The 18,763-nt window shown below is 49.1% G+C and overlaps 1 protein-coding gene across 3 annotated transcripts in view; it reads right to left on the bottom strand.

Annotated features, from left to right (window-relative positions):
• Positions 1-13,934, bottom strand: part of BCL2L1 (BCL2 like 1) — a 38,109-nt gene extending 24,175 nt beyond the window's left edge. Inside the window, exons 1-3 of one of the 3 annotated variants that reach the window (XM_034787403.1) lie at positions 13,823-13,934; positions 11,626-11,694; positions 9,161-9,837 (exon numbers count right to left, since the gene is read on the bottom strand). In XM_034787403.1, coding sequence (XP_034643294.1) covers positions 9,161-9,712 — 552 coding nt within the window. In that variant the 5' untranslated portion in view covers positions 9,713-9,837; positions 11,626-11,694; positions 13,823-13,934. Of the gene's footprint in view, positions 1-9,160; positions 9,838-10,318; positions 10,399-11,625; positions 11,695-13,822 lie in introns of those variants that run through there. The other 2 variants (XM_034787404.1, XM_034787402.1) reach the window with 2 other exon arrangements.
• Between the last annotated feature and the right edge of the window lie 4,829 nt (positions 13,935-18,763).

Here is an 18,763-nt window from a genome sequence, read left to right as displayed (position 1 = left end):
GTGGCACCTTAGAGACTAACAAATTTATTAGAGCATAAGCTTTCGTGGACTACAGCCCACAGCATCCGAAGAAGTGGGCAGTAGCCCACGAAAGCTTATGCTCTAATACATTTGTTAGTCTCTAAGGTGCCACAAGTACTCCTGTTCTTTTTACTGAAGAAGTGAGGTTCTTACCACGAAAGCTTATGCTCCCAATACTTCTGTTAGTCTTAAAGGTGCCACGGGACCCTCTGTTGTTTTTTACAGATTCAGACTAACAGGGCTACCCCTGATACTTCTCTGGTTAAAACTCCGAAGAGGCCTTTTAATTCCATCCCCTCCTCCCTCCCTCCCCTAGAGGCAGGTGCCAGCACCAAGGGCATTTGGGTCCCCATTAATGGGATCCTAAGAGACAGCAGTGGATCAGTACACGTGAGCATGTGCCTGGGAGAAAACACGTGCGGATGTAAAGATGCTGGCTGCATGGAGGAGCTGTGCTGGGCGTTTCCGCCTGGAGGTTGCCCTTCCCAGCACTGGTGAGCTCCTGTATTCGCTCTCTATCTAAAATAAGCACAAGGATAAAAATAAGTGAAATGCCTAAAAATAAAAAACAAAGCAAGCAGTTTTCTGCACCATAACTAGGTCACCCAGCTCGCCGGCATGCGAGTTGTGGCAGAAGGCACACAACCCTTACAGGCCTCCTGAATTCAAAATCAACATGTCTCTCTTCAAATTTTCCTGTCACGAAACCCACACCTGCTCCCCAGTAACCCCCAGCTGGAGCCATCTGTTAACGGTTCTGCCCTCCAGTCAGCTTGGGCTGTTTTGCTTGTGTGGCAAACTGTAACCTTATCCCCCCACCTGAACGCTGCAACAACGAACGCTGCCCCAGAGGACACAACCGAAGCTGCCCTGTGCGTTCAGACGAGGCCACGCTTCCTTCTTTAGAAACAGACCGATGGGCCTGATGCTGTGAAGTGGAGAGAGCTCTCGCAGGCCCAGCGACAGGGGCTCCCCTTTAAGTGCACGCCAAAGGGCAATAAGTAACTAAGCTTGAGAAGCCAATAGACTGTCATTGTCACTGGCACAGCACAGATAGGACCGGGGAGTTCTGGGAATGTTCAGAGATAAGAATTCTGGCCTTGGAGAGGAAAGCTAAACAGACAATCCCAGGTCCCATCCCAACCAGGGCAACGTCTGTGAGGGACCAAAATGCTTCCCTTCCCTGTTACCAATGTTACTCTTTAGCCACTTCAGAACAATGGGTTTTCCAAGAGCAGCATCCCTGCCAGGAGGGGCAGCAGGAGAGGAGAGCACCACTCAGCAGAGAGAAGGCCACTGAGGCATGACCTGGAGGATGCCAATAGCAGTTACAGCTCCTACTGCTATCAGTATACAGATCATCACGAGGTGGGAAGACATCTCTGCCTAGCAATTCTGCTGTTGTCTCAGAAACAGCCAGCAATCAATCAGGGATGGCTCCCACTTTTGTTATCAGATATCATTAAGGTTCTCAGATGACCCCATCCTCATTCCCACCTCCCCTCCCAACCCCGCCAATCCAGTTTCTCCCAGGACTGGTTAGGGCTTCGCAGTTGCTAGGGAAATAGTTATTTGTCCTAAAGCAGTGCTCCTGATTCTCTATTCCCACCGCATTCCTACTTTCACTCAACAAAATGGGGGTGGGGGGGTGGGAATGGAGGAGAGGGGAAAGCAAAGAAGAGCTGCACAGACCCTGATACATCACATCACCGCTCAGCCTCCATCACACTCCCGCTGAGGGCCTGCTGTGCATGTTCCCATTCAAATTCTACAAAGGGAGGCTTATGTAGTTTCTGACATCCAGTTAGGGACCCCAAAACGAGGTGTGGCCGTGCATGTCAGGCACGTGCATAGAAAGCAGCAATTTCCACGGAGTGAGTGAGGGCTCACCATTCCCAACCACTCTGGCTGGGTCAGACAAGGCATCTCAATAGCACGGACATGCAAAGACCCAGGGCAGCTCACAGTCAGGGCCTGAACTCCAATTTCAAACACCACCAGCAGATTGGGGGAACTAAAGTTAACGAGAGCATCTGAGAATCGGTAACAGTGAAAAATAGTTTGGAAATGCATCTTGGGGTATTTTTAAAGTACTTTGTTTTTTGAATCCCAGGATCTCAGAGAACTTTACAAACATGAATTCTCACAGTACACCCTGCAAGGTAGGGAAGTGTTATCAGTGACAGAACAAGGGGGTGAGAGATCAGGAGTTCTGATATGCAGATTCCTGCTTTAATCACAGACCTTCACAAAATGTAATCAAATTGCACAACACAGAGAGACACCACAGAGGAAAAAGACAGGGAGAGAAGAGAGGCAGAAACTGAGGAAGTGGGGTGAAGAGTGAAAGTCTGCAAAGATTTCTTTCCATCTTTCACTTTTTAGCAGGCAGGAATTCTGCTGCTGGGCTGGGACAGGAAGCAGCAATGGAAGTCATTCCAATGGCATTTCCTGAAGAGCTGTACAGAAAAGCCTCCCAGCTCCGAATCAGTTTGAGAAGATGCCAAAGGTCTGCACACTGAGCAGAGATCTCAAACAATCCCATTGTTCAGACTGCCCCTATCTGCAACTAGCCACCCTGCCTCTCCACCTGGTACTGAGTCAGTCTTCTGGGGAAACAGATCAGCATGATTGCAGGGAGTGCCTGGATATACCCTCCCTGCTCCACACAAGTGAGACTGTGAGATCGAATCTGATGGAAGAGAAGACAGAATCTTCAGGGCTTCAGCTGGGAGAGAAGAGAACCATCTGGTGTTCCGAAAAATATTGATTTAACCCAGGCAGGTGATGCCTAGAGAGACATCTTTCCCCAGCCCTAGACAGCACGCAGAGTAGATGAATCGGTGGGATATCTGTTTGGAAGACAGGAGGAGGAAAGAAAATAGGAAAAGCCAGTTGCCTGATAATGCAGGAGTCTTACAGTTAGAGAGCACTTCATTGTCACAAAGAGGAAAAATGAGTTGTTCTCAGAGAACACCTTAAAGCTGTCTCCAGTCAGTCAAAGCTGACTGTGCACCTGGAGATACCATCCTTTGTCCAAGATGTCATACTGACAACTTATGGCCATTAAAGATCCCATGGCACTTCTATACAAGAGTCTGAGTATTACTTCTGGTACGCTAGCCACAGTCCAGTTTGCATAATTGTATTTGGATTTCGCTTGTAACTTAATAAGAATACTGTATTCTTCTATCTTGGTATTTATACCGTGATCATCACAAATATCTAGTCTTCATTCCATGTCTTCGAACTATCGTACAGTGTTGCTGTGTGTTAAACTACATTCCACCCAGAAATAGCTGCTTTTCCTTGAAAAATGTAGTGGGTTCTCTAAAGCTCTTTTAAACATGCAATATACCTATCTGAATCAATGCTTACTCTAACAGGAGTTAATCTCACAGAGATAACTACACACCAAATCTTGGTTATCCAAGCTGTCTGATCAGCCAGTGAACCTCTCGCTGCCCGAATCAAAAGGTCTAAATAGGCATAATTAAAGACACAAACTCCCTTGGATGGCAATGGGAGTCCTACATGCTAGGAACAGAGATCTGCATACCAAGACAGGAGGGCTTGAGAGCACATCTGGTTTGCTCATCCAACCCAAGCATTGATTTAGCACCTGCACACAGGGCAGTCACAAACTCTACCACTAAGTCCACCTCAGCCGTCTCTCAGAGGGCGAGATGAAGAGATTCTAGGACTGGAAGGGACCTCGAGAGGTCATCGAGTCCAGTCCCCTGCCCGCATGGCAGGACCAAATACTGTCTAGACCATCCCTGATAGACATTTATCTAACCTACTCTTAAATATCTCCAGAGACGGAGATTCCACAACCTCCCTAGGCAATTTGTTCCAGTGTTTAACCACCCTGACAGTTAGGAACTTTTTCCTAATGTCCAACCTAGACCTCCCTTGCTGCAGTTTAAACCCATTGTTTCTGGTTCTATCCTTAGAGGCTAAGGTGAACAAGTTCTCTCCCTCCTCCTTATGACACCCTTTTAGATACCTGAAAACTGCTATCATGTCCCCTCTCAGTCTTCTCTTTTCCAAACTAAACAAACCCAGTTCTTTCAGCCTTCCTTCATAGGTCATGTTCTCAAGACCTTTAATCATTCTTGTTGCTCTTCTTTGGACCCTTTCCAATTTCTCCACATCTTTTTTAAAATGCGGCGCCCAGAACTGGACACAATACTCCAGCTGAGGCCTAACCAGAGCAGAGTAGAGCGGAAGAATGACTTCTCGTGTCTTGCTCACAACACACCTGTTAATACATCCCAGAATCATGTTTGCTTTTTTTGCAACAGCATCACACTGTTGACTCATATTTAGCTTGTGGTCCACTATAACCCCTAGATCCCTTTCTGCCGTACTCCTTCCTAGACAGTCTTTTCCCATTCTGTATGTGTGAAATTGATTTTTCCTTCCTAAGTGGAGCACTTTGCATTTGTCTTTGTTAAACTTCATCCTGTTTACCTCAGACCATTTCTCCAATTTGTCCAGATCATTTTGAATTATGACCCTGTCCTCCAAAGTAGTTGCAATCCCTCCCAGTTTGGTATCATCCGCAAACTTAATAAGCGTACTTTCTATGCCAATATCTAAGTCGTTGATGAAGATATTGAACAGAGCCGGTCCCAAAACAGACCCCTGCGGTACCCCACTCGTTACGCCTTTTCAGCAGGATTGGGAACCATTAATAACAACTCTCTGAGTACGGTTATCCAGCCAGTTATGCACCCAATGCCTCGACATGGTTATTCCCAATCCCCACAGTGGACAGAAATCATAGGAGTAGACATGAAGAGGAGCAAAAAGTCTGCCTGAAGGGTGAGACGCAAAGTCTCAAGTTTTCTCTCTGAAAGCAGAGGATGTATGCAGAGCACAACTTGCCTGTCATACAAGTGTCTGTGTCATTTCCCATCATTCAAAAAAAAAAAAAAAAAAAAAAAAAGTGACATTAGAAAAAGGACTCTCCATAATCACATTTTCTAGAGGGTTTTCTCCACAAAGCGCCACAAGACTCCATCCTGCCGCAATGTAACTCAGCAGGACTCCGTCCAACCTGGCTACCATTCAGCAACTGGGAAAATCTGGGTTCATAGACTATCAGGGTTGGAAGGGACCTCAGGAGGTCACCTAGTCCAACCCCCTGCTCAAAGCAGGACCAACCCCAACTAAATCATCCCAGCCAGGGCTTTGTCAAGCCGGGCCTTAAAAACCTCTAAGGAAGGAGATTCCACCACCTCCTTAGGTAACCCATTCCAGTGCTTCACCACCCTCCTAGTGAAAAAGTGTTTCCTAATATCCAACCTAAATCTTCCCCACTGCAACTTGAGACCATTGCTCCTTGTTCTGTCATCTGCTATCACTGAGAACAGTCGAGATCCATCCTCTTTGGAACCCCCTTTCAGGTAGTTGAAAACAGCTATCAAATCCCCTCATTCTTCTCTTCTGCAGACTAAACAATCCCAGTTTCCTCAGCCTTTCCTCATAAATTATGTGCTCCAGCCCCCTAATCATTTTTGTTGCCCTCTGCTGGACTCTTTCCAATTTTTCCACATCCTTCTTGTAGCGTGGTGCCCAAAACTAGACACAGTACTCCAGATGAGGCCTCACCAGTGCCGAATAGAGGGGAATGATCACGTCCCTCGATCTGCTGGCAATGCTCCTACTTATACAGCCCAAAATGCTGTTAGCCTTCTTGGCAACAAGGGCACACTGTTGACTCATATCCAGCTTCTCGTCCACTGTAACCCCAAGTTCCTTTTCTGCAGAACTGCTGCTTACCCACTTGGTCCCTAATCTGTAGCAGTGCATGGGATTCTTCCGTACTAAGTGCAGAACTCTGCACTTGTCCTAGTTGAACCTCATCAGATTTCTTTTGGCCCAATCCTCTAATTTGTATCCTATCCCTACCCTCCAGCATATCTACCACTCCTCCCAGTTTAGTGTCATCTGCAAATTTGCTGAGGGTGCAATCCACACCATCCTCCAGATCATTAATGAAGATATTGAACAAAACCAGCCCCAGGACCGATCATTGGGGCACTCCCTTGGGTTGGGCAGGTCAGAAGAAGGGGGAAGAGGTTTCATCTAGTCCATTCCCCTTCCAGTGATGTCCAGTTTTTCAGACTTCAGATAATTCTATTGGCATTGCCTCCTTGGTGTTTACATGTTAAGCATCCAGGAAATCAGTACTTTAGGGAACTGTTTGCGTTACTCCAATGGGACAAAGCTCAATGCCCCAGTCAAGAGACAGGACAGTCAGCATCAGAAAACAGCAGTATATTCTCCAGTTTCCACTTATTCATGGAATTGCACAGATGTTGCCAGAACCTTCAATTCCAGCCTTTACTTTCTGACCAGATCTCTATTAGAAATGGAAATGAGTCATTCATCATGAATCACTCCCAGCCTTTGCAGAGCTCTCAGAAAAGCATTATTCACACCCACTCTAAAAAAGCAAGGATTTCTCTCTGATCATGGCATCCTGGCCCTCCATCCCAAGCACCACAGCAGCTCTTTCATTTTCACCAGCCTCAGGAAAGCAGGAACTCTTACCCAAAAAGACTGTCTGGAACTACTCCTGCCCTCTCTCAGGGATTGGCAGGCAGTGAAATGCTGCCATACTCTAGAAAACAAACTATTTTGATACATACCAGGAGCAGGCCAGCCAGAACTCGCATTCCTCTGTTTGAGACTTGGCTATGGCACCTTTTTGTGAACGGGCCAGGTAATAGCTGCTCAGCACGTACCATACACACTGTAGGTGAGCAGTAATCCTGTGCAAACAGGACAATGACAGAGAGATTACTCCATCATTGGGCCAGGAGGAGCACTCACTGGTTCAAGGCTCAGGGCAGAACTAGCTAGGAAGAGGCCAATGCTTTCTCTCTGCACCTAGAAGCAGTGGGAAGGTGAAACAGAAGATATCCAGAACCCTCCATCCCTATTAGGATGGCTGAACTTTTACAAACAGTTGTGATGCAATATTAACATTAGCACCATTGTTAGCAGCAGCAGAGCTGAACAAGATTGGGAAATCTGGGGCAAAAAATAAAATAAAATAAAACAATAAAAAAAAAAAAGGCCTAGTGCTAACAAGGCCAAAAGCATCACTACCTAAAGCTATCAAAGCTCCAGTCTGGTGTCTGGTTCGAAGCCCCTGTAATGGACCCGCACAGTAGCTGCACCCCACATCTCTTTTCCAGCTATCAGTGTAGATGAACCTACAGAAACAGCCCAGACCTTCTCTTTGGCCATCAGGGGCATTTGCATGGCCTCCCTGCACCAATGGCTGTGTCACGTAGTTCGGCCAGCTTGCAACAAACAATACAAGCCAGCCAAGGCAGCTAGAATCACAATCAGGGATACCAGCACAGAGCAAAGCTGCTTCTCTGTCTGGCAAAAAATATGGCTAATAGCCATCTTAAGAGCAGGAGCCAGTGGGTGTGTCAGACACAGAGGAATCCTGCCCCTCTTGCAATCTGCTGAACAAATATTTGTTTCAAACAATGAATTTGTGCTCAGACAAAAAGGAAGCACACTGTGAAACTCTTGGGGTGGGGGAGGGGATTGCAGAGACCAGTGACTTTCCATCAGTGATTTAATCTAAATCTCCCAGGGAGTTCATTTACAAAATCAGATTGCATTATCGCCTAGGTCTCCAGGATACAACCCAATTGTCACCAGCAGCAAGAGCCACAGAGACTGGGAAACCTATTCCAGAACTAATCTCTGTTTTTAAAAGCCAAAGCTGGAGAGGAGAGGGATGAAACCCAGCATTCAGCCACTGCTAGGGTGATCTACAAGGCCAGAGAGCTAATGGGCCAGAGACAGCCTGTTGAGATGGTCAATGTAACATGAAACAAAATTCAATCTGTTTGGGTAGCCACACCCCAGGCAGTGCCCCAGGACAATTACATTCCAAGCATTCCTGGGCCCTGGGTGCGACATCCTCCCTTCTGCCTCCACTCCTTTACTTTATCCTGGATCCAATGCTGGGCTTCCCTGAGCTCCAAGAGGCAGATCAAATTCACCTGTGCCAGGAGCAGGTGCAGAGCAAGGCTGGACTGAAATAATCTTGTCTCCATATTCCCCAGCACCTCCTCAAGTCTCCTCTAGCTTTCAGGGTGGGCTACTGGTTGTGGCTGCGGGGCTGTGAAGGGGAACAATTTTCAAAACCACAGCTCATCAACGGGCCACGGAAACAATACTCCAGTGCTTAAATGCCAGTAGCTGAAGAAGTGTTTTTTTTAACCCACAAAAGCTTATGCTCAAATAAATCTGTTAGTCTTTAAGGTGCCACCGGACTCCTCAGTTATTTTAGTAGCTGGAACTGTCCCCCCTGTCCAGCCAGCACTAGTACATAGAGCCACCAGAATGCAGGAGTTAAAACAAGGTGTGAACTAGGCCACCCATCTCCCATTGGCAAAATCCCCTGAACCTAACAAGTTCCACAGTGCAAGCCATCTGGTGATGAGCAGAATAGACTGTGGGCTTCAGTGGGAAACACCTACTCATGTTAACACAAATCCATTAAAAGGGTACACACCTCAATTCTCAGACTACATGGAGGACAGATACCCCGGGGAAGAAGGCCTACTTTATTTGTGAGCAAATCAGAAGGTGAATTCTTATCTCCAGAGGTGGAGAGCTAGCATATCATCCATCCCACTTGGCTGCAAAGCCCACCCCCAGCATTTTAGGATCATTGCATTAACAAAGATGGAAGGAAGGTTCAGTCCTGAGCTGGGTTCCCGACCACTGTCGGACATGCTAAGGAACAAGGGCTTCCATCTCAAGAGCCAGCCTGGATTATGGGGGCCGCACAAAGGGTTCCTCCAACATCCAAGGAGGCAGAGAAGCAAGAGGGATTCAGACAAGCCTGGTTGGTGGGCACAGTACCAATTCTTTTTGCTCTGCCACAATGGAGTGACCCCTTGTGGCAAACCACTAAGAATGCGCAGGGAAAGGCCCATTCCAGTTGCATTTGTTTCACTATGGACATCTAGAACAATTACTAGCATGCACAAGGCGTTCAGACAGTTACATTTTAATCAGACTTGTACTAAAGCTGCCAATAAGGTCAGATGAGTGGGGAGCACGGTCCCCTTGGAAGTGAGACAGTTCTTACCCAACCGCCATTCTCTTGGATCCAGGGATCTAGGTGGTCAGTCAGGTAAGTGGTCATCCATGAGACGATGCGTCCAACCAACACCTGCATCTCCTTGTCGACACTCTCCACGCACAGGGCTCCTCCAAAGGAGAAAAAAGCCACAATGCGCCCCCAGTTCACTCCGTCCCGGAAGAGTTCATTCACCACCTGCTCAAAGCTCTGGTATGCTGTGCCAGGGGTGATGTGGAGCTGGGAAGTGAGGTCACTGAAAGCCCTCCGATACCTCAATTCAAACTCATCTCCTGCCTCTCTCAGTGCCTGCCTCACTCCAGTTGCCGGAACCCTTTCATGGGCTTCAAGGCTGTTACTGTGCCCGGCAGCCCCATTCACCACGTGGCTGGCACCCGGGTGCCAGGATGGACTCCCATTAGGGACGCTTGCCATCTCAGCCTCTTCTGCAGACTCAGTCCTGATCTCATCCTCCCCCTCGAACCGACTCCAGCTGTATCCCCGCTGCGACAGCTTGTAGGAGAGAAAGTCAGTCACTAATTCCCTGTTAGTGTTTGACATTTTCACATTAGGGGGATTCTCATGGAGTCCATGGTCCAGAACACAAGCTGACCAATGTGCTTACCAGGTCCAGACTCTCCTCTCCTCTGGAGTCAAGGCAAACATCTGAACCCTGAGCAGACAATCTTTAGAGGGAAAAGAGAGGCAAATAAACTGTTAGTACAACATTATACTCACATTTGGGGCATTAACATCAGTAGCTTCTTCCTAAACAGAACCCTCAAGTGTTTTTGCAGCTATACGTTAGGCAGAACCTCAGAAAACTCCTGGAAAACCATCAATTTCTATGAGAACTAGGCTGAAAACCCTTGGACTTGCTTCTGAAACAGCCACAAGTCACTTGCACATGAAATGCAATCAGTTCAGCCACCTCTACATGAATCAGGGAAAGCCTGAAAGCTCTTTTGTCATGTAGCTGCGCAGAAGGTTGAGGGGCTTCTACACCTCTGCATAAGGTCAACAAGGGCTCAGTGCCCAGCCAGCCACTGCTGCTAGTCTCAATCTAAGCCTCCGAAGAAAAAGCAGCTCTTGCTGAAGTGATCATGCGACACTGCAGGCTGGAAATTTGAAAGCAAAGAAAGAAGCTTTGGAGCCCCAAGAGCTCACCCTCTGCCTGTTCCTCCATTACCTTGATTGAGTGGTGCATGCAGCTCTGCTCTGCTGCAGTAACGCAAAAGAACCCTCCCTCCCTCACGCCCCCTTCCTCCCCGCCTCCCAGAGAAGATCAAAGCTCTTCCTGTTTTGTTTTTTTTAAAGGGACCGGTACTACTGGGTGAGGTGCCTTGAAATATTTGCTTGTGCACTAAAAGAACAATGCAGCCCTCTCTTACTTCTGTCAAGTAACATTTTCCAACAATTAGACAGGCTCAGTCTAGAACAATAGCAGCTGCCAGCCTGCACAGGGGAGTTGTTTTAAGCTTTACAGCATCATTTTCCTTTTTCCATTCCAGAGAGGATTAGCCCTGGGTTGAGTTTCACCAGCTACCAGGTGCATTGAAGGTGCACAGTTCACTATATCTCCTCACTATATGTTCCATTCTATGCATCCGATGAAGTGGGCTGTAGCCCATGAAAGCTTATGCTCAAATAAATTTGTTTGTCTCTAAGGTGCCAGAAGTACTCCTGTTCTCAGTTCCTCTTTGCTGGATTTAGGTGCCACTACATCCTTAGGAAATCCTATAACAGACCCCTTATGTGTTTTACTGGAATCCCAGTTATAGGTTCACACCCTCAACCCTACTTTGTTAGCAAAAGTTGGAAGAGGAAGTCACATAATAGTTTCAGAGTGCCCAGAAAAGCAAGTAAAGACTGGAAGCACATTAAATCTATGCTGAATTACTTCTGATGTAGTTAATCATTGCAGAGGGAGGTTTCCAGGGAAAAGGAATGCATACAATCACATATAAAAGTGGGCGAGACTTGGCACCCTTGAATTTTGAGGGAAACCCTGAAATATTACCAGAGAACCCTAGACTAGTATAAGGACAGAAATAACCCTACAGAAATGTGCCCCAGATACATTCTTTTTCAGTGTCTTACCATCACAAATACAGTCACCCTCTATCAGGGAAAGGGGTCCAGGGTTTTCTGTTATTCTAAATATTCAGAGCTTTCTGTAACCAGTTGTATTAAGAAACCTTATTGTTCCACAGAGAAATCACCAGGTAGTTCAGTCACTGACTGAAGTTACCTTCATCTCAATACTCTTTATTAAAAGCATTTTATTCAGTTCTATGATTTTACTAGGAGCAGCTTCTCTCTGCCTCATTTCCACCCTGCCCTAGGTCCTACAAGGGGAAGCAGCATAGGGTGGCCTCACCTAAACCACAAGGATTGTAACAATAGACAGGATACATAGGCTCCCTATCAGAATATGGACTGGAGAGAGAACATACATGCGTGTTTCTACTCACCCTCTAGAGAACCTGCTGAGAGAAAGCTCTGGCCTGGGAAATCTCAGTTCACCGCCCCTGTCGGACCAGCTGCAGAGGAGAAAGACAGCCACTGACTCAGCACGCAGTAGGCTGCTCCCTGACCCTCCCACAACAAAATGCATTGAGCTACCCAGCTCCCCATCCCGCATGTCCCTCCCCCACTAGTCTTCTAACCCTTCCCTGGCCCCACCCCCTTTCCAGCCCCCAGATCTTTGGAACTCTATACATAGCAAGAGTCCCCTCCTGCTGCTGCCCTCTCTCTCAGGCATTTGTAGTAAGCTCCCCCACTCAGACACCTTACATAGAGGTCTGAGGTTTTTATTGTTATTTTGTTTTTAAATTCATTCTCCTGCCTTCCTCAGCGCTGGAAGCTTTCAAAATCACCCTCTGAAAGCAAACAGGCTTGGGTTAGTTCTTATATCCTCTCCTGAGGGGCTCCAGTGGAGAACTATGTGTTGAGAAGGCTTTGCTCTTGCAAGTTTCATTTGGACTCTGTCAGCCAGAGCAGGCCCTTGGCGTGGAGCACATCTGTGTCACAGGGTCACAGATGTGAAGGTGATCTCCAAGATAATCAAGATCTAGTATGTATTGTTCCTTAAACGCAAAGATTGTTATTCACCTATCTGAATTATTAGTTGGGTTAAAAAAATAATGTAGTTAAATTCCTGGAGGATAAGGCCACCAATGGCTATTAGCCAAGGTGGTCAGGGTGTTGCTAAACCTCTGACTGCTAGAAGCTGGAACTGGATGACAGGAAATGGATTGCGTGTTAATTGCCCTGTTCTGTTAATTTCTTCTGAAGAGTCTGGCAGTGGCCACTGTGAGAAGACAGGCTATTGGGCTAGATGGACTATTGGTCTTGCCCATTATGGTTGTTCTTATGTTCTAGAATGAACTGGGAACCCCTGGACTCTTTTAAGTCCCCATGTGATGAGCTCTTAGCAGTTTCTTTCTTTAAAGAAAGTCTGCTGCATGCTGCACAAGTTAGAATTTCTATGTAGCCTTCATCTTCAGACCCAGGTGGACTTACAGTAATTAACTGAGAAGCAAGGAGAGAGTTGATTACAGTGGTTAAGTACTCATCCAAAAGAAACAGCTGCAATCTTCTGGCAAGGTGGTAAAAGGTGGTCTTTCTTGCCAGTTTTGCAATCCATATATTTGGAGAACCCAAAAGTTGATACTTTGTTGTTTGGAGGGATGCACACCATCAACAGAGGGTGCAGAATTAGAACCCATGGCATTTCATAAACTTTCCAATGGGTCTCACGTATATGTTGAAAAGGAGAGTGGGCATGATTAATTCTTGCAGGATCTGTTGGGATTAATGAAGCTCACTCAGTACTATGCCACCAACTCCTGATAGGTCTCGCCTGTGAATCAGCAACATTTTTTGTCTTAGCCCTTGTTACTTTTTGGACGAGGGAGGGAGGCTAAAGTTCCAGCACCCTTTATTGTGAAGAAAACCCCTACAGATGTAACTCACTGATGCTGAGAGCTGGAAGTTTGTCACAGTGATCGTAGCTTATTCATAGTCTCCTACAAGCATCCAGGGCAGACTGTTGGGACCCTAGCAACCCACTCCTGTGGGACCCTCTTTTTTCATGGCTGTGGGGGAGGTACCAATTCGTTGCTGCTGATGGCTCTCTGCTACCAGAAACTCCCTCTTAGCTGGTTGCCCACAGAGGAATTGGCTTCTTTGCTGAACAGCCAGTGTGATTTCTCAGCCAAGAGAAGCAGGATGGTCTAATGGGCTAAGCCCAGGATTCCTGCCTTCCAGGCACCGACTCTCTTGGCTTTGGCAAAGCCATGGAGGAGTTCCGCCTTCCAGTTCCCTTGTCCGCGTGCGATGGGGGGAAAGGACACGCACCTGCGGAGGCTTAGGGGGTCAATGAGAGAATGGCTGTAACCCAGGACCTGAGATCTGCCCTAGCCAAAGGCCTTGCTGGGGCGAGCCCCCAGAACTGGGAGCCGGCCGAGGGAGGGGGACAAACAGCAGGAGAAGAAGAGGAGACACACTGTGGAGATGGAGATGGAGATCCCCCTCCCCCCTTCCTTTCCCCTCCCCCTCTCCTTGGCCCCGCCCCCTGGAGGGGGTCAGGGGCGGGACCAACAGGCATCCTCCCATTGGCAGCACCTGGTTGTCACTCACGCCTCGCCTGCGCCACTCCGCTCTCACCTCAGAGGCCGGCGAAGAGCCCAACCCCCTGCTCCCCGCCCCCCACGGAGGAAGACGCCGGGGCAGAGATCGCTGGGAGCCTGCGGGGCCTGAGCTGCTTCAGCGGCCTCCTTCCCCGCCCCCAACGGCCGCCTTGTCAGGGCTGGGCGGGGCTGAGAGGGGAGTGCGCATGCGCGCATGGGTCTCCCGCTTGGGGCGGGAAGGTCCGGCCAGGCCTGGGCGTTAATACCCATGCGCGAGATGTGTTCCGCTGAGCGTGCGGCGGCGCACGCAGGAGTAGTGAGCATGCGCAACACCCCGGCCTGCTGGGTCAAAGCGCAGACTTTGGCGACCCCGCGTGAGCGCCCTGGAGAAGTGGAGATTTAAAGGGACCGCGCCGCCTCAGTGATGTCACGATGCAGCTGTCGGGCTGGGCCACGCCCAGCTGGAGGGGCTGTGCCCATAGCAGCCCATCAGCGCCGCCTCTGGCCTGTGGGGTTGGGTATCCTGCGTGGGCCAGCCCTGTCCACAGCTCTATGGGGCATCCACTCCCATGCCTGGGGCTTAGATGCGGAAATGCCAGCGGCTCCCAGCTGGAAAGCCCCAGGGCTGCATCAGTCACCTATGCAGGGTGAGCAGGCAGCAAGTGTGAAAAATCGGGACAGGGGATGGGGGTAGTAGGTGCTCATATAAGACAAAGCCCCAGCTATCAGGACTGTCCCTTTAAAACAAGGACATCTGGTCACCCCACACCTATGGTTTGTCCCAGCTCTTTCCCTCCCCAGGAAGAAAGAAGTGGGGGTGCAATGGAGCATTTTCATAGAATCACAAGGGTAGGCCTGGAAGGGACCTCACAAGGTCATCTAGTCCCCTCCCCTGGGCTCACAGCAGGACTGAGTAATAATTAGACCATCCCTAAGGCATCTAACCTGTTCTTAAAAACCTCCACTGCTGGAAATTCCACAACCTCCTTGAAGGCAATTTGTCTTAATGTCCAACCTAAACCACGCTTGCTGCAATTTAAGACTATTGCTTCTTGTCTCAGAGGTTAAGAACAATTTTTCACTCTCCTCCTTGTAACAACCTTTTACATACTTGAAAACTTATGTCCCCCCTCTGTCTTCTTTTCTTCAGATTAAACAAATCAATTTTTTCATTCTTTCTTCATAGGTCATGTTTTCTAGACCTTTAATCATTTAATCTAGTCTCCTCTGGGCTTTCTCCAATTTGTCCACATCTTTCCTGAAATGAGGTACCCAAAACTCGACATGATATTCCATCTGAGGCCTTATCAGCATGGAATAGAGTAGAAGAATTATTTCTCATGTCTTGCTGGGTTTTTTTAATTTTGTATATGCTACTCTGCATCTGTTAGCAGAGGCAGGTCAAAATGTGCAGGGTGTAACCCCTTGGTGAGTGTGTGTTTTTCAGGTTCCCCTCGGTGCCTGTCTACAGCAGATATGAGTTGTTACAGTCCCCAGCTACAGTAGCTGAAGCTGTAACAGCTGATGTTTTTAGCTCTGGAGTTCTCCAGTTTAATCCCCAGTGTATTGGCCAAGAGGGGGGCTGGCACCCTGGAGTCACAGCTGCTGGAACTAGGGTGCTGCCACACTGCCTGGCTTCAAGTGGTTTCCATCATATACAGGGCTTATAGTTTGGATCAATGGCTCTCAGCACTCCCACTATACAAATAGTTCCAGCGCCTCTGCCTGGAGTTTGCTGCAAAAGTTGGGGTGGTTTGTAGTGGTGCTTATTCCTGGGTGAGTTCCTTACATGTGTTCATATTGGCCCCTGTAATGGTAGGCAGTCACCCCAGGAGTGTCCCATGCCAGTCCTGTGCAGAACTGCAGGCACATCTCAGCCTCACTGTCCCTTAGTGTACTTTCACTAAAGTCCCCAAAAGCTTATATATATATATTGCCCTGTGCCCCTTCAGGTGTCTAGTTTATTGAATCCAATGGCAGAATGTGTTACACATGTAAACCTCCACCTGAAGGGGACCAGGTTAATTTTAGTCCATCTACGCTCCTTACCAGTGAGGCCCTCTTGACCCAGGACCTTTACTGGAGTCTTTGCCGCCTGTCATCAAATATGAAAGGGTTTCTCATCTAGGTTCAAGGTTCCTGCAGAGTTCAAGCCATAGCAACCCTTCTCCAGAATAACATATCATTCATTTGTGAGCTGGAATTCTTGCTACTACCTGGTGAAATCCTCTTGGGGGAACTAGGTTTTGTTAGGGCTTGGTATTCACAGGTCTTTCCTTCCAGATCCTCTTCCTGCTAGGAGTACTCTTCCTCTGTTTTCTTTCCTAGTGAATTCCCTCAACTGCTCCCCTAGGAAGCCCTTTTCTTAGGAACTTCCTCTCTCTTCTCTGTACCCTGTCTGAGCCTTCATAACCTTTATAAGGCCCAAGTGCTCCTTACCTAATTAACTGCTGCCCAGTTACTTAAGCAATTGACTTGTTCTCTAAGTGGATTTGGGTTGGCTCATTCACCATAGCAAAGTTCGTCACCAGTAGACTGGGTGTCTGACTCCCTCAGGGGCCAGCCCCTCTGACAGTCCATGAGAAAGCTCTGTCTCCTGCATGGACAAGCTGCACCCTATGGTAGAAGGTTTAATTGTATCTAAGGAATGGAGTTGTCAGTTGCAGTCTTCGTCCCTGAGTTCTAGGTGATCTTTTAGATATGCTGGGGTCAGGCTATTTTGCACTTTGAGGCAAGAACTGAGAAATTGAACTTGACTCAGTAGTCTATGGGAAGCTAGGGGAAAGAGGAAAGGACAGGCTTGATGTGCTTGCACCCCTGTATTACCGAGGAGTAGGGTGACCAGATGTCCCCATTTTATAGGGCCAGTCAAGATATTCAGGGCTTTTTCTCATTTAGGCACCTATCCTTTGTCCTGATTTTTCACACTTGCTATCTGGTCACCCTACTGAGGAGATACGCTTAGGGTTCCCAACCCTCCTGGTTTCGCGGGGAGTCTCCTGGAATCGGGCTTTATCTCCTGGAGGCTACTGAAGCCAAACTGAGAGATTTTAGGTGCTAAAAGTCCAGCGGCACAGCAGGGCTAAGGCAGGCTCCTTGCCTGCCCTGGCCCCACGTCGCTCACGGAAGTGGCCGGCACATCCCTGCAGCCCCGGGAGGAGGGGCAGGGGTCTCCGCGCCCCAAGCACCAACTCTGCAGCTCCCATTGGCCAGGAACTGCAGCCAATGGGAGCTGCAGGAGGGTGCCTGCAGGCTGAGGCAATGCGCAAAGTCCCTTGCCTCTCCCCCAGGGACATGCCAGCCATTGCCGGGAGCGGTGCGGGGACATCAGGGCGTGTACAATACCATACTTTACTGCTAGAGATAGGGGAAATATTTCAGCAAATAAACGATTTGCTGATAAATGCAGTTTCGGCCAACCCCAAACTATTTGTGAACACGTCACGTTTTGACCAAACCAAAAATCGAAATGGTTATTTAGACATCTGCACAATGCAAATAAAGCTACTGAGAAGTGTATTGGTGTGAAGCTGGCTAGGTGTGTTGGGCCTGATCCTGGGAGGTGCCTGACTAGGGAGACTCCTTGGCCTGGAAGGTGATGAGGGAAAAGGGCACAACCCCCTAGCTCTATGCTGGGGGAGATCACATGGCTCGACCCACTGAGTGGGAGGCAATAGGGGCTGGAGGGGATGGGAGACGTGGCACCCCAGTGAGTTGGGGGAAGGGTTTGGTATGGGGATAGCCCAAGTGCCAGTGTCACCTGTAGTCTACCTGCCCTACCTCCATAGTTACATCAGATTCACAATGGTCTATTCCAGCCACCAAGGGCACCAATTGGAACGCAGTCAAACCGCGCCCTACTTACTGAAAGCTGATTGGCCACTTCATCCCCAACGTTGAAAGTTCCTTCTCGGATTGGCGACGCACCCCGGCTCCCGGTGCCTTCTGGGAGCTGTGGTTTCCACGCTCGCCTGCCGTGCCAGCCGCCCTGAGTCTAGAGACTACATGTTCCAGAAGTCTCCGGGACGGCCGTTGGATTCCTGGGAGAGCAGGGCGGGCTTGTTTTCATCCGGGTACTCGGCTGCTTCCCGCGGCTCGTCCAATCTGCGCGGTCGATGGGGACGGCGGCCCGCGGTGATTGGTGCGTTTGGACCAGGGACCGTTGTTCAAAATTGTTAACGGCGGAGCGAAGCGGCGGAGCGGAGACTGGCGAGCAGAACGAGGCTGGGGTTGGCGGAAGCGGCGGTAAGTGGGTTTCGGCTCCTGAGCAATGGGGCCCCTTCGCGCCCCCCCCCCTCGCGGGCTCGGGTTTTTCCCGCCCGTCCCTAGGCCGCCTCCTTCCCCGGCGGGGGGGGGCGTTAGTGGGTCCCCGGAGCGGGCCGCTCTCCCTAGGTCGTGCCTGGGGCGGGGGCGAGCAGCCGCCGGGCCAGCTCGGTGCCTGTTGCTAGGAGGGGCGGGCGGGGGTCCGCTCCAGGCCCGTCTCTGACCCGACTCAGCTGCCACGTTTGCCGAAGTTTTCACTAACTCAAAATGGGGGACGTGTGTGTGTGGTGTGTGTGTGTGTGGGGTGGGGGGGTTAATAGTCCGAGGAGTGGAGATGTGGCTGCAGGTTTTGTCTCTGTTCTGCAGGCTCTGCTGTGGCCTGGTCGGTGGGGCCTGGCTTCTGGGGAGGTTTGGGGGTGGGAGGCTTTGAAGGCCAGAGCAAGGGTTTGGGGGAAGGTTTCTTACTTGATGGGGAGCACTTCCTGAATGTCCCGTCGTTCCTTGCTACGCTGTAGGGTGGGTTTTAGGGTGGGGTGGGAGGTGACAAGCAGGGGTGGGTGATCGGTGGGGTTTTGATGTATTGAAGCAGGTTCTTTCAGGGAGTCATGGTAGCCTGGTTTATGATGCTCTCTACTTCTTTGGTGAAAAGAACAGGAGGACTTGTGCCACTTCAGAGCCCAACAAATTTATTAGAGCATAAGCTTTCGTGGGCTAC

Source organism: Trachemys scripta, chromosome 12, assembly GCF_013100865.1.
Source record: "Trachemys scripta elegans isolate TJP31775 chromosome 12, CAS_Tse_1.0, whole genome shotgun sequence".
NCBI classification, from domain to species: Eukaryota; Metazoa; Chordata; order Testudines; family Emydidae; genus Trachemys; species Trachemys scripta.
Note: the sequence above shows the minus strand (reverse complement) of the source record. Positions and strands in the feature narration are given on the sequence as shown.